Source organism: Pogona vitticeps, chromosome 3, assembly GCF_051106095.1.
Source record: "Pogona vitticeps strain Pit_001003342236 chromosome 3, PviZW2.1, whole genome shotgun sequence".
NCBI lineage: Eukaryota > Metazoa > Chordata > Lepidosauria > Squamata > Agamidae > Pogona > Pogona vitticeps.
This window is the reverse complement of record NC_135785.1, coordinates 68,514,481-68,530,404: the sequence shown is the minus strand read 5'-3', so window position 1 is coordinate 68,530,404 and position 15,924 is coordinate 68,514,481. Positions and strand designations below refer to the sequence as shown.

The window sequence follows — 15,924 nt, the reverse complement described above, 5'->3', positions numbered from 1 at the left end:
ACTAAATAAAAGAATGCCACTTCAGCCTAAAGCAGAGGAGAGCAACAGGTGGTCCTCCAGATGTTGCTGAACTGCATCTTCCATCAGCCAGCAAGCTAAGGGTCATAGACAATTAGAGCTGCAATCAAATAACATCCACAGAGCCACAAATTGCCTACCCTGGTGCTAAGTAAAAGCTTTCCTGTTACACAGTATGCTCACAACCTCAGGATTTAGTTCAAATCAAACTGATTTAAATTGCAGTTTAAATCATGAGTTAGATTACTACACAGAAAGACTAAATTTAATCATGTGAATTTTTTCCTCCTCAAAAATGTACTCTTCCTTGTTATGAAATACATATTTTTCACACTCTTCTCGCCTGCATTGACTCCACTACCAGTAATCCTTTGTTCATTGACACTTGAAAGTGAGTACTTTCAGAGAGAAAAGGTGGGGTTAAGGGCTTGATTTGTCCCAGACAAAGTTGCAGAAGGACAACAGCTAAGATTGCAACTCTGAAGCAATCAGCAGCACTCAAGGAAACTACTGAAAGCAATCCTGGCCATTCTGAGAGAGCTTTCAAGAATTCCCAACACTGTTATCATGTCAAGAGAAAAAAGCTCCATGAATAATTTCAGTCAGAGATTGAAAATAGGACTCATCAGGTATGTTGCTTCTCATTTCTATGTAGTGCTGTTAATGTGCATACTGCATATCTCCGCATATCTCAGTCTGAGAACTGAGAATCTGAAAACTTGAGGATTTTTCATAGCATCTGCAACCCCTAATACCTATCAGGGGAAATGGAAAGATAATTTAAGTAATCTATATAAAAGCCTGTAGAACCCATAAAATTCAAGAACATTAGGCTTTGTTGACAATTTTTTTAAAAAAAATAATATACGAATACATTGTCTCTTACAGAATTATATTTTATAATCCTACTCTTTGAGCTACAACACATTTTCTATTTAAAAAGTACTACATGGGGGATTTAAAATATGTTTAAACTACAGTACTGAAAAAAATTAAAATCCACTTCAAAATTGAAACAGTATCATTAAATAAAAAATTCCACTGTGTTTTCTGTTCAGATTAAAGAATCCAGAAAAACCACCACCCTCTAAACTATATTCCCTGCCTATTGCTATTCTTCAGAACTAAAATCACAAAAACCATCTCTGGAAAGTGATTCATTTTTTTTTCTCATGAAGCTGCATCTTTATCTGGGCAATAGCCTTGCTCACTCAGATTCCACCATCTTTCATTCCCTTGAAAAAGCTCTAGTACAGAAGTGGCAACTTCTGGGCCTTGAAATACTGTAATACTGCAGCACACATCAGCCCTAGCTAACCCAGCCAGTGATGAGAATTGATGGGAGCTGAGTCTAATAGGGTCACATCTTCCTTGCTTTGGACCCACCTCCAAGATTTACAAAAGTGTTATGTTCTACAGTGAGTGTTGGGCAGTGGACAGAATTTTGGATTAAGATACAGAAGACCGGGGGTCAAATCTCTGCTTTGACATGGTAACTCAGGGCCTGATCACACAAGGCAAATGTTCCCCACTTCTAATTATACTTTACATACCCCTGTTGTACTGAACCGTGATCATATGGTATATATACCTGGATGAACGTTCCCATTTGTTTTAATGTTACCAATTTTTTCCCCCTGTATGAAATGTTGTGGACAGCTACACAATGGATTTAAATTGTGGTGCCAGAGGAGGCTCTTGAGAGTCCCCTGGAGCGCAAGGAGAACAAACCTATCCATTTTGAAGGAAATCAATCCTGAGTGCTCACTGGAAGGACAGATCCTGAAGCTGAGGCTCCAATACTTTGGCCATCTCATGAGAAGAGAAGACTCCTTGGAAAAGACCTTGATGTTGGGAAAGTGTGACGGCAAGAGGAGAAGGGGATGACAGAGGATGAGATGGTTGGACAGCGTCATTGAAGCAACCAAGATGAATCTGACCCAACTCCGGGAGGCAGTGGAAGACAGGAGGGCCTGGCGTGCTCTTGTCCATGGGGTCACGAAGAGTCAGACACGACTAAATGACTAAACAACAACACACCATGGAACTGATTTATTTTCTGACTTTTTTATTGGGTTAGTGCAGCCCTTTACTTTATATTTTGTTACTTTATATTCTCTTTGCCTCTGCTGTCAAACGCAAGGCATGCCCACTGCCACCCCTGGACTGAGGCGGGTGTGCTTCTTTGAGGTGGTGACTCAGTCCTGGCCATTTTCCCTGGCAGGATTGATGTTCACACATGCAATACTGATCAGGAATTGTTTCGATACATAATTGAAACAAAATAACAGAACCCTCCCAGGGAGGAGGAAATAAACCGCAATTACACTACTGGCCAGGGAAAATTATTCAATAATGGCCATGCATGATGTGACCAGAAATTTATGCAACAATCTAACTGGGGTACAAATAGGGAACATTTGCCTCCTGTGTTCCTAATTCAGAGAAGGCAAGAGTAAACTACTGTATTCCTTGAACATCTCTTTAGTTATTATTATTATTATTTTAAATTTCCAAAACTAATACAAGAATACAAAATACTTACTAATACAATCTAAAACATAGTGCTCCCCATATCCACGGGACCCTTTGGAGCAATACTTTTATTACAAACCTCCTTTCCTAAATTCTATTGATTATTGCTTAGAGGCTTTCCCCTTTCCTTTCACTAAAACAAATTCAATAAATCTACCCCAAGTATCATAAAAATATTTAAACTTATTTTCATCTTAAGTTCAGTAGTCAATTTATCATTTAACACAATGTCCCATACTTCATTATACCAATCTTCTAATTTAATATCATTTTTCTTTCCAGAAACTAGCTATTAATATTCTAGTGCTTGTCATAAAATTAGAAATCAATTACTTTGAGCAATAATCAAGTTCTATTTTAACAAAAATTGACAGCAAAGTAATTTTAGAATGAAGTTAAGTATCTTTTCTAAATATATCACATATTTCCTTAAAAATCAATTTCCAAAATTTTTAAATCAATTTACACTCCCACCACATATGATAATACGTGCCAATTTCTTCATCACATTTCCAACAGGCCTTAGAGTAGTCTGAATTTATTATGTTCAATTTCACTGGAGTCATGTACCACCTTAAACTAATTTTTTACATTTTTTTTCCTTTTTTCTTACCAACATTAATCTTAAAACTCTCATCTTCCAAATTTTTGTCCAATCCTCTGTTTTAATTTCTGTCTTTAAATCGTGTTACCAAATTGATTTCAAACCTTCTAATTCAGTCTCTTTTTTCCTCTTGTTCCAAAATTAGGTTTTAAATTCTACTTACTTCTCCCTTCCTCAACCCATCTTTTTGCATGTCTTCATGTGATGATAGAAATTGTTCATGCTTAGTACATTCTCTACATTTACCATTAGTCTTCAACCATTCATTTGTCCAACTATCTAATTGGATATAATTATACCATGATAGTTTATTAGACAGAAGTTTAACGATAATCTGAACCTTCAATCTCATTTTAATTGTCCAATCCTTCCATCTGGAAACTTTTTTATCCTTAAACAAATCAGCTAAACCTTTCAAGTTTGCTGAGAAATTTTCTATTTTGGTCACTAATTTTAGTGGTTAAGTAAAGGGTCATGACTTTTTTATATATCTGTTCCAGACATTTAACATGTTCATCTGATTTATTGTATTTCTTTTTACTACATTAAACAAATATTTTTCAATATTCCCATTTATATCTAAAGATTTCATATCCCACCAAATTAACCTTCCTTTGTTATAATAATATCTTCAATAAATCTTAGTTGATTCGTTATATAATATTTTTTTTATATTAGGAATACCTAAACCTCCATTTTTTGAACCTTATACCACTATCTTTTATTTATTCTTGATTTTTTAACCTTGATTACAAGGTTAATTTTCAAAGCTTGCCTAGTTAAATTATCCATTTGTCTTCCCTTTATAAAGCCACATTAATCCTCTGTAATATAATTTGCTATAAATCTATTTAATCTATTTCCTAATATAGCAGCAAAAATCTTAGCATCTTGATTTATTAAGATATAGGCCTGTAAGATCCTGGATCTGTTAGATCCTTATTGGGTTTTGGAATAAGAATCATTAATGAGTGTTTCCAAGAAGGTAGCTGTCACACACACACAGTTCCCCTGTTTGTTTTTCTACACACTCAGGTTCCCTTGCGGGCATGACATGTACTTTTCACTCCTTTTTGCTACCACCAGAGGATATGTTCCTCTCTGTACCAAATATGACTCTTAGATCAGTGTTGCCTAATATAACAATGTTTATTTAGGGATTTGTAGGTAAATCATATAAAGAAAATCATGGCTGGTCTTTCGTTATTCATTCAATAAACGCTGCTTTGGTTACATTTATGTTTGCTTATGTAGATTCACTTTAATCAAGGTATTTATATATTCAACTCTATTTATTTCTTATCACTTTTAACTCTGTCCAATCTTAACCACATAAACTTTACAAGACTTGTTCTATTCTTATCTCTTTCTCTATCTCTCTATTACTCTTCTCTCTAACACAACCTTGGCCCTAACTGCCTAAACTAACTCCTCACTAGTTCTAACTGACAATAAGTGTCTTTCTGTCCTTTTATTATCCCGGTTCCACCCCTTCTGTCATGTCATTTGTTATCACATCTGTGTTCTACTGTGATGGACAGTGGCATTGTCTCTCCTTTCAATATTTTATTATAAAACATTTTAGCTTAGTTATCAAAATGGAACTAAGATGTTTATAATGTTCTGGACCCAATCCATCAGTGCCTGGTATTTTATCATTTCTCAGTTTATTAATGGCTTCAGCAATTTCTTCTTCAATAATCTGTTCTTCTAATATTCTTTTATCACATTCCCATAATTTAGTTTTTAAATTCTCATTTATATACTGTAATTTTCTATATCCTCTTTCAGTACTTTGTTTCCTTTATATAATTTCTGATAAAATTCTTGAAAAATCTTCAATTTATCTTTCATTATATTGCACCTCTTGCCTGTTCTGTCTTTAATTACCCCAAGTGTTTTTAATCTTCTGTTTTTGCACATTCTAGCTGATAATGTTGAGTTTTAATTGCTAAATTTAAAAAAATTCCTCTTTATATACAGCAAATCCCTCTGAACTTTCTCTGTCTCTAAGTTTTCTAGTCCCTTTCTCTTTGCCTGAATTTCTGCCAATATCCTTCTATCTCTAACCGCAGAAGCCTGTGCTGCAGGGTCAGAAGACCAAGCAGTCGTAAGATCGAATCCACGCGACGGAGTGAGCTCCCGTCGCTTGTCCCAGCTCCCGCCAACCTAGCGGTTCGAAAGCATGCAAATGCAAGTAGATAAATAGTGACCACTTTGGTGGGAAGGTAACAGCATTCTGTGTCTAAGTCGCACTGGCCATGTGACCACGGAAGATTGTCTTCGGACAAACGCTGGCTCTATGGCTTGGAAACAGGGATGAGCACCGCCCCCTAAAGTCGAACACAACTGGACAAAAATTGTCAAGGGGAACCTTTACCTTTACCTTTACTTTCTAAAAAAACTTGCTTTCCGAATTTCCCAATTCTCTTTCGTTTTTTCACATTTATCTCCTTAATTTTTTTTTTCAGTTTACAGGATTCCCTTATTGTTATTCCTCTCTAAACTGATTTCATCGTGTCCCACAACAGGCCGAATTTCATACCTCCTGCTTCATTTATTGTCCATAATTTTAACCATTCTTTCTTTATCTTTTTGCTATTACCTCTGGGTACTGGAAAATGTTAATATCCATTCTCTATCTTTTAGAGTCTTTATAATCTTTTTTTAATCTCAATCTTCATTGACATCAAACCATGATCTGTTATTTCTATAGAATTAATCTCGGCATTATCTATCTTATGAATTAAATCTTGAGATGTGAATATGAAATCTATTCTGGAATAACTATTATATACTGCTGAAAAATAAGTATATCTCTCATCATCTTTCATTACCCGCTGTAGTGAACAGCCTTGCCCTCTCCTGTCCGTCACAGCAGAACAGTGAAGAAGGAGCCTATGAGTGGGTGGAAGGTGGAGCCAAGTGGGGAGGGAGTGGGATATAAAGACTAGTATATGGAGTCTGAAAGAGTTCCTGTGAGTGAGAGACTGTATGTAACTTGAAAGTGTCTGGAAAGTGAGTTACAGGTCTGTAAGAGCCTAGATTGAAACAGAGGGTTAAAAGAGTTTTAAAGTTATATCAGATTTGATTCAAATACAAGTGACTGACAGCCTGTGATTTATCCCATGAATATTAATTGTTTATTTACTTCTCTGATCAAATAAAAGACTTAAGTTTTGAACATCACACTTGTCTCTATAAGCAATTGACATTAAAGAATTAATATCTGGTGGCAGCAAAGAAGGAAGAAGAGCAAGAACCTCGTGAAGGCCTGGGGGTATAGGGACTTCAGAGGAGATTGCCACACCCTCCAAATATTCTTCAAGTGGTTATTTTTTACCTTCTTGTTCAATATCATGTTTCTTTGGAGAACATCATTCCAATCATAAAGTTTTATCCTTTATCTTATCCATAACCATATTGAAGTCCCCTGCCATAATAACATAACCCTTCTTTACTTTCTCCATTTCTTTAATAAATGTGTCATAAAAATCTCCTTGTTTATTATTAGGTGCGTAAACATTAACCAAAGTATATTCTTCCATACCCATTTTACCCTGTATTATTATAAATCCACTATTACAATATTTTACTACCTATTTCACAGTTTTTAAAAATTATGATTGCCACACCTCTATATTCCTTGAACATCTCATGTACTTAAAAAAAACCCATTAGGACTGCCACAGGTCAGGAGCGACATAAAAATTTACACTATGACACTTAACAAATACTCTAGCAGTCAAGACATGAACACATATTTCCATGAACACATTATCAACCCGTTCCATTAACCAAATTGCATGATTCAGTATGGAACAGCTGTCTACGGAGATTTCTTGAGGCAACTGGCTTCCAAAATGTAAATCATTTGCATTACGTTAGTGCAACTAGGTGAGAAGACTTTGATGACTTTTTTTCTCAACTAGAGTGCAGACAGCAATTACTCATTCTTTCTTTAACCCATCCTCCCCAACAGCTTCCATGCCTTACATCACAATCTTGAATATATTTGCTCCCTATAACAAAGGTGATCTAACTCGGATCATGTGATCAACCTAGAACAGTGGTTCCCCAGATGTTCTTGGACTGCAACTCCAAGAAATCCTGACCAGCACAGCTAGTGGTGAAGGCTTCTGGAATTTTAGTTCAAGAACACTTGGGGACCCAAGGTTGGGAGCCACTTACCTAGAACCTAATGTAGCGGGAGGATTTCTACAACATTTCATATTTTCTCTGCAACCTACATTTGAACCCTAAGCAGGTTCAAACCTAGTATTGAGTAATCTGGTCTTTCTCACCAGATGACTGATAAAAATGTTCAGATCCACCCATAAACTCAAACATAGGTTGCAGGAAAAAGTATGATGTGTCATAAAAATCCTCCCCCTACAATAACTGTATGTCACTTATACAGTGATGAAATTTCTTACCTAAAGCCACTAGCTTCATGCAAGATACACAGAATAGCCTTGCAAGAGTGGCACAAAGGCAACATAAAATTCAAGAAACCAAGCTGCATTTCATGAAGAGGGCCTCTTAACACCCTGATGCAGAAACCCATTAAAGCTGCAACAATAATGATGAAAAAGTTGATCTACACAGCATTACACCATAAGTTCTTACTGGGAGCACAATTAGAGAATGATGGCTGGGCACTAAGAGACTGATGGAATAAAAGGGGGAAAGAAATCTCAAACCCAATCACCTGGGTAAGATAATGAAAAATACACTCATCCACTACTTTACATTAACACTACTTTTAATCATCTTTGGACAGTAGTACTGCAGTTCAAATGTATATTTACATTAAGTAACAACTCATCAGCATAAATCTTTTTGTGTCATGAACACAATCACCTCAAACCCCAAGACCACACTGTGGATCAGAATGGGAAGGATGATTCTCAACATGATAATACTATGGATTTTAGCTACTCTCTTTTATTGCAATAACAAATGAGTGCATACTTTACAGGAAAGCACTGCTAATTTTTCACTTAGAGAAAGATGTTTTGCCTTTTCTGAGAAAATGTAATGGGTAGCTGGGGAGGAAGGAATAATTCTCATTTAAAAATTAAGACACATGATATATCATCTGCATCACCACTGGATGTATCTGTCACCTCCTTCTGTATCCGGGGCTAAGGCTCTGTCCTTTTGCCCAATAAGGCCATTCTCCTGTATGAATTTTGAGCTATGTTACAGATCAAGCATAACAACAAGAATGGGGAAAGGAAGACAACCCCTCTTAGGTCTTTCCTGGTACACTAGGCACCTGCATGGAGGTTCTTTTCAGCAACAGTTTCCCAGTACTTTTAAATGACAGCCTGCTGTGCACAATAGAAGCCAAACACTGAGTGGAAATTACCCAGCACAGATGTATAAGATCCTTTACAATTACATAAAAATGCAACTCTAACTGAAGAGGCTCAGCCAATTAAAAGCAAACCAACCCACCAGCAGTGGTGCAAAGCTGTATATGCAGCAGCAATGGCAGCAGAGGGAAAAAAAGAAAAGAAAGAAAAATCTTGTCTCCCCAGTCCTCATCCCACCCCCTCAGTCCTGATCGCAGTCATCCCTCCCCCCTTGACAGTTTCTAGCAAAAGGCAAGCCGGAAACAGTTCGGCAGAATTCTGGCAGAAAAAAGAAAGCAAAAGAGGACAGCGCAGAAGCAAAGTCTCACTGCAGCACCTGCGCTCTGAACTTAAGATTTCCCCAAACCCAATCAGCAGGTCAGCCTAATGGTGCTTTAAAAAATTTCCAAAGGAACGAAGAGGCATTTAAAGTAAACACGTGTCAACAACCTGTACATCATTTTAGCACTTGTTCAGGTGGCTGGAAATCTCATACATGTTTAACCAAGAAGTAGGTCTCCTATATTCACCTGGGCTTTCCTTCAGGGAAGCATGCAGAGGATTCAGCCTCAGAATTACAGGGATGACAGCAGGAGGGAAGGAAAAGCTGACGGATGGAAGGAATGGGAAAAGTTGAAGGTGAGGGAGAAGTATGTCTCTGGAATTTGGAAAGTGAATAGCACAACCCTATACACAGGGCTTCTTTTTCAGGAGACATGCATAGGATTGCTCTATAATAAATGTAAACTATCAGAAGATGGCACAACATTCAAAATCAGAAAGCAATCTGATGATCATAATCCCCCTCTATACAGACAGAAAAACGTTCCCAAGAGATGATTAATGCTGCTGCTATCAACAGAAAGTTTCCAGGCAGCCACCATAGTTAGTATGTTCCACAGTGTGGAGGGTGTTCTTAAAAATATCCACAAAGTGGGAGGGGGGAGAGAAACTATTCTTGTCTGGTTCCTTTACTCCTTACCTAGACAAACCACAGCTATACTGCTGGTTGGCTCAAAAACAACATGAAGGAGCTTAACGAGAGAGAGAGAGAGATACTGTACTGTAATAAGATTGCAACTCTGCAGAATTGCAATCATAAGCATTCAAACATGGGCCAGGCAACTGTGCAGTTAAAATCATACCCACTGCTGGTTCCTTTGTCATAGGCTACATTACTTTTCCTCCCATTTCAATGCCAGGATCTGGCTCTGATGGCACATAGAAGGTGCCTCTGGACATGTGCAGAGTTTGGCTTCAAGTCGCCACCAGCAATGCTCAAATATAGTATGAAGAGCCAGATTAGGCAGAAAGTCTTAAGCACGGATAGGGCAGCTCCTCAGGGCAACTCTCCTTCTCAGCTGCTTTGTAAAGAAGGATGCAAGATGCCCCCCCCCCAGGTATCACTGACTGGAGGCACCCAAAGGTCATCTGGCCCCATTACTTTCCGATTCAACAAGAACGGACTGAGTGGCGGGAGGGTTTTGTTTGTTTTTTTAAGGTGGGCTCCAACCTTTGCGCCAATGGACCAAGGGCGCATCCCGCCATCGGCGAAAGTTCCTCCCGTACTTACACGAAGACGCCGAAGAGGAGGACGCGTATCCCGACCTCGATGGCTAGATCCCGCATGGTTTGGTCCGGCAGGAGAGGACAAGAAGGGGCAGCTACGAGCCACGCGCGGCGGGCGGCTTCACAGCCCGGCGTTTAATCCCATGGAAGGCGGGAGAGCCGGGAGGCGGCGGGGATGGTCGGCGGCGGTGGCGGCGGCGGCAGCACTGCGCGGCTCCGGAGCGCCCCTTTTTCTTCTGGAGAGCCCTCCTCCTCCTCCCTCTCCCCGACCGAGCACGGCGCGGCGCTCAGGACCAGCCCCTCCGTGTCCATTCCAAACCCCAGCAGACGCCCGCCACCGCCACCGCCGCCGCCGCTCCCACCCGACACCCTGGCCTCGCCACAGCCGCACCGGGGAGCGAAGCGACGCCCCGGCAGCTCCTGAGGCGAACGAGGTCCCGGAGCTTCCGCTCGCCGTCGGCGCCCAGCCGGCCAGAGCTCCTTTTTGGCGCCTCTTTGGGTGGTGACCGAGGACGGAGAGGAGAGACGGCGGCTCCCGTCGCCTTCTAGAGCAGTCTGGCCTGAGGGGATCCTGGGGGGTAGCCATGCCCCTCCCAACCTCGCAACTAACTGTTGCCGGCAGACTCGGGCGTTCTTCTGCCTAAGACAGTCCTCGGGCAAAGCCTGGCTGCCCCTTCCGTCTCCCTTTTTTTTTTGCCGCGATCTGTTCTTCTTCGCCGTTTCTTCTCGTCGTCCCCTATAAGGAAGTGACAGACTCCGAGCTGTTATTTTCACACAAACAAAGATGCTACGGGAAACAGCGGGGTTTGCCCGAGCCAAAAAAAAAAAAAAAAGCACCACTGAAATGGAGAAATGACCCCCCCCATTCCCACTTCCCCTCGAGTTGCATGTCTTTTGAGGCACTGCAATGGTTTCAGAATGAATTAACTTACTAACCACCACTGTTACGCAGGGGTTTCAAGCTTGTAATTTCTGGATTGTGGGCAAGGATGCAAGCAGGGGAACCCTGCCCAGCGAGAGGAAAGCTTCATCTGTTGAACAGCTGCCGGCCACGCAGCCCGCACAAGAAGGGCGCTAGAAAAATCGTAGCAGCTCAGAAAAGGGGAAGTGTTTCAAAGGGAGATGGTGGTGGAAAAGGGCATCTCTTAAATGAAATTTCCCAAATGCGTGGGGAGACAATCATTGGATTGATACTCTTCGTTTCCTTCAAGGAATTCAATGTTTTTTTCCTGTCGTTGTGACAACCATGTAAGGTAGGCTAGGTTGAAAGATGAGACAGAGCCAGGGTCACCCACTGAGTTTAATGACTGAGGGGGAAATGGAACCTTGGAGTTCTAGCCAGGCATGTCCAGCAAGTAGGTTTTCATTTTCTTAGGACTGTGAATACATTCGGGTGCCCCTGGCCAACAAAAACACTCTGTTGGTTGACTGATCTTTCCACTTTGGAGGCACCTTTGGGTGCTTCTTGAGGGGAACGAAGGAGCTGTCGACTTCTGCATGGTATTTTCCACAGCGGTATCTAAAACTGGAATAACCTACATTTATTTCATCTATATGTATGTACCCATGAACCAAAGACAGTAACATTCCAGAGATCAAGATAGGAACGCAGCTGGGCAATCTGCTGAAGATAGAAATAGGCGGTACGGACCACTGGCACTACCTGGGTCTCCATGGTAATCGCCGGGTCAAGATGGACCCCCAGACTGTGAACCGAATTCCTTGTGGTGAGAATCAACCCACCAAAAGAGAGGGAGTTCCCCAAACCACTACCATCAGGGCCATCCACCCTTAGGACCTCCGTCTTGTCCGAGTTCAGCCTCAGACCATTCCCCTGCATCCATTTCAGTACAGCCTCCAGACACTGAAGGGACAAAACGGCATCCACTGTTGTTGGAGAAAAGGAGATGTAGAGCTGGGTGTCATCAGCGTACTGATGACACGAAGCTCCACACCCTCTGATGACCTGACCCAGTGGCCTCATGTAGATATTAAACAGCATTGAGGAGATAATTGAGCCTTGCGGAACCCCACAATTAAGATTCCATGGAACTGATACACTATCCCCAAGCTGTACTCTCTAGGGACAGGCCTCCTGGCTAGCACCAGACCACCAATTCCCAGCTCGGAGAGCCTCCCCAGGAGGATACCATGGTTGATGGTATCAAAAGTGGCTGAGATATCAAGAAGGACCAACAGAGACATTTTGCCCCTGTTGGCCTCCCTCAGCAGGTCATCAAGCAGGATGACCAATGCCATTTTCGTACAGTGGCACAGCCTAAAGCCCAACTGAAATGGATCCAGGGCATTGGTTTCATCCAAAAGGGCCTGAAGCTTGTCAGCCACCACCCTCTCTACCACTTTGCTGAGGAAAGAAACATTGGCGACCTGCCTATAATTGCCAATGTCATCCACCGCCAAACTTGGTTTCTTCCTAATGGGCCTAATGAGTGTCTCCGGAGAGACCCATTAATTATTGCAGTGGCCCATTCGATTGTTATAGGACTGGCTGCTTTGATTAGCCAGCCCGGGCAAGGGTCAAGGGAGGAGGAGGAGGCATGACAGCAGTCAAGTGCTTTTTCCACCATATCTGGCATCACAGGCTGAAAGAGATTGAGTCTCATCAGGTAAGGCAGAGTTCTGGACATCTCTGCTCGATCTACTATGTTCAAAAAAGGAGAGAGCTCCTGGCAGATGGCCTCCACTTTAGATTTTTAAAATGCTGCAAATTGGTCAGGTGAAATACTAGTAGGAGGCCTATCACTTAGACCAATTCCGGATAGATTGCGGACTATATGGAAAAGTTCCACCTGCTGATTTGAAGCTTCAGGTTTCATCTCCACTTGCACTCTAGCCTTCTCCTACTTTTCTTCATAGCTCGCAGCTGCTGGTTAAACTAGGGTGCTGAATGAGCTCTGCAACAGAGAGGGTGTTTAGGAGCGATCATTTCAACAGCCCTGGTGGCAGCGGCAAGCCAGCCATCAACCAGAGCCTCGACAGGAGCGCCAGTCAGATCAGCCAGAATCCCTCTCATGGAGTCCTGGAATTCTATAGGATCCAGTAACCTTTGAGCACGGACCATTAAAAGTAGGTCCTTGCTCCCTGTGGGGAGGGAGAGCCACTGAAAGATTGCATTTAATTAGGCAGTAATCCAACCTTGACAAGGGGACTGACACAAGGTCAGTCGCCATCAGACCACACTCACAATTACATTTCAGTTTGGTTTTGTGGTTCAGTCCTTTTTTATATTGCTCTGCGATTTACTGATATGTTTGTTACTCTTATGGCTCTTCTCAATGAGAGCCATACAGTTTCAAAATCTAATTCTTGTAGGGGGCCACAAACCAGAAACAATTCTTCACACACCATTTTATAAGGTTCATTATGCCAAATCAATCCTGATTGGGCCTATATTTCTTTCACATTACATTTATGGCAGCAGCCAAAATAGATTGAGAATGGCTGCTCTAGCATATATTGTTTTATAGGTTTGGATCCAACAGTGTCATCCCTTGCTGGAACTTGTTCCCCCAGCCATCTGTATGCCCAATTTCAAAATTTAAGAAATCCTCCAAATGGTGCAAAGGATTCCAAAGTAGAGAAGAGATGGACTTCCATTGGTACATCATGGTATTTAACACATAGGTAGAAATTATTTTTCAAAGAATCTTCCAGATCCTTATAGGCTAACACCTGGTGAAGTGGGCTGGAATTACCAGAAGTCTTTGCCAAATAAAACTTGATAGTCTTTAAGCAGCTATAAGACTTTTCATTCTTACCAAACTAGAATACTGTAGCTGCCATTCTATCCCAGAAATCATTTGGTGCAAACATCAGTATGGCATGCTGATCTCACACATTGTTGCTTCTCTATATAGGGAGGTTAAGTGTCATCAGAAGGAAGTAGTTTCAGTGAGCTTAGCATGCTGATATGCTTTCAATACTACTCTGAGAGGGTGAGTAATAATGTACTAGAGAAATGGTCAAGGTCTCAAAAAAACTCTGGTGATCATGTGAAACTGGTCCTGTAAAAGACATGTATAGCAAGATCCGGAATAACCACAAAACAAATTTTGTCATCTTGCAAACTTCTTCAATAACATACAATTCCTGATCCCATGGACTGCAGTTTAAACAAGACCTACTTTAAAATAAATAATTCAGTGGCATGAGGCTCAAACTAAATGCAGCCATTGCATGAAAATAATTAATTAATGTGTGCCTGTTTCCCCAGTGCAAAAAGCCACCACAGGACTCAGGATCATAATGCCTGTGGAGGGTGATTTAATTTTCTATGATCCTGAAGAAACTACTGCTCTCCTAGCTGCCCTTAGCCCTGGTAGGGAGGCTTTTATTGGCATCAATGTAGGCTTCCATTCCACAGCTGCTCTATTTTTTTGTGATATGCATCAGAATTGCAAAGTGGGAAGAAAAGGTTGACCTGTCACAATATTGCTATGCTTATAAGATAGTGTTGATTAAGATGCCTTACAGTGCAATTCTCTACACATCTAATCAAAAGTATGCTTAGATATGTAAAGTGTGTATAGGATTCTAGTCTAAATCTTGTACCCCCATCGCCTAACATCTTCATTGCAACTTACTATGTAAAAATTGTGTCAGTGTGTATAGTATGGATATATTAAATGTTGCAAAATGAAGAGATTCTGGCAGAGAGACGAATTGTGAGGGTCCGTTAGTCTTTGCCTCCCCCGAACCAAATAAAACAGGAGATGTTTTTAAACCAAACAACTTTTCTTCATTTATTAACTTGGGCAAGGGAATAGAAATGTCCACCAATTTGGGAATAAACTTCTCCTGTGTGAGTAACGGCTCATACAGGGGCACCCAGTCTTCATCAAATGGGTTGCTTGACCTCGACGCCCATGGGCCAGCCTGAACCCGGGTGGGTTCTTCGGGTTCGAAGTCATCTGGGTCTATGATCAATAACGGTGTTGTCTCCTCATACCCTGTATATCCCCAGGGTACGTGGTTCTCTGCCCCGGCGGCATCCCAGGGTCCTGGTAATAACCCAGTTTCTTCAACTCCTCTAGATGCCATAACTTCTTTTCCTCCCTCTCTTTCTCTATTCGCTTCTTCTCTTCCACCAACTTTCGTCGCCACTCTCTAGTCTCCCTTTCTCCCCAATAAGAGGGCCGAACTGTCATTTCCCTCCTTCTCTTCTCCTCCGCCTCCCTCTTAGTGAGCCGCACCTGCTCCCACTTGCCCGTCCAAGGGTCTTGGATGGACACCCATTCCCATCCTTCCTCTTCAACATCTCTCCTGCGACTGACCTCCCCAACAGCTCCCTCCTCAGGATCTTTCCATCCTCTTCCCGCCCAAACCTGAGGAGTCTGGGTCGATATGGTTAACCCTTTCATGCCCCGTTCTAAATCCATAGTGTCCACTGCCTGATGTAACATCCGGGGTGGGAAAGGCATGGGAGCTGTCTGGGTGCCCACGGAGGCTCTAGGGCAAGACGGCACTCCCAACATCACCTCACGACCCGGGGTACGGGGGTCACACGAATATATATTAGACTGTCAGCTAAATTCCTTAAAAGGACTTTAAATGTTGCTGAAAGGTTCTCTTCACGTCTCTGACAGCCACTGCCCCATCCTGGAACAAAAGGAGACTTTCCATATTGAAAACATTAAGCCCAGAATATACTTTAGTCCTACACAGTGGTTCTCCTTTATGTGTGAACTCTGCATGTGAGGACAAAAATGGGGATGCCCATGTTAACTCCACCTTCCTTTCAGTTTGTATTCTTTCTGCACTTTACATGTGAATAACAACTCTGCAGAGGAGATTCTCCTCTATCCATGCAGTCTCTCT

The 15,924-nt window shown here is 41.6% G+C and overlaps 1 protein-coding gene across 2 annotated transcripts in view; it reads right to left on the bottom strand.

Annotated features, from left to right (window-relative positions):
• Positions 1–11,206, bottom strand: part of PLPP4 (phospholipid phosphatase 4) — a 135,348-nt gene extending 124,142 nt beyond the window's left edge. Inside the window, exon 1 of one of the 2 annotated variants that reach the window (XM_078391156.1) lies at positions 11,023–11,206. Coding sequence is in view for 1 of the 2 variants with exons in the window: in XM_020786526.3 (XP_020642185.3) it covers positions 10,091–10,146 (56 nt within the window). In the remaining variant the exon portion in view is untranslated. Of the gene's footprint in view, positions 1–10,090; positions 10,277–11,022 lie in introns of those variants that run through there. The other variant, XM_020786526.3, reaches the window with a different exon arrangement.
• Between the last annotated feature and the right edge of the window lie 4,718 nt (positions 11,207–15,924).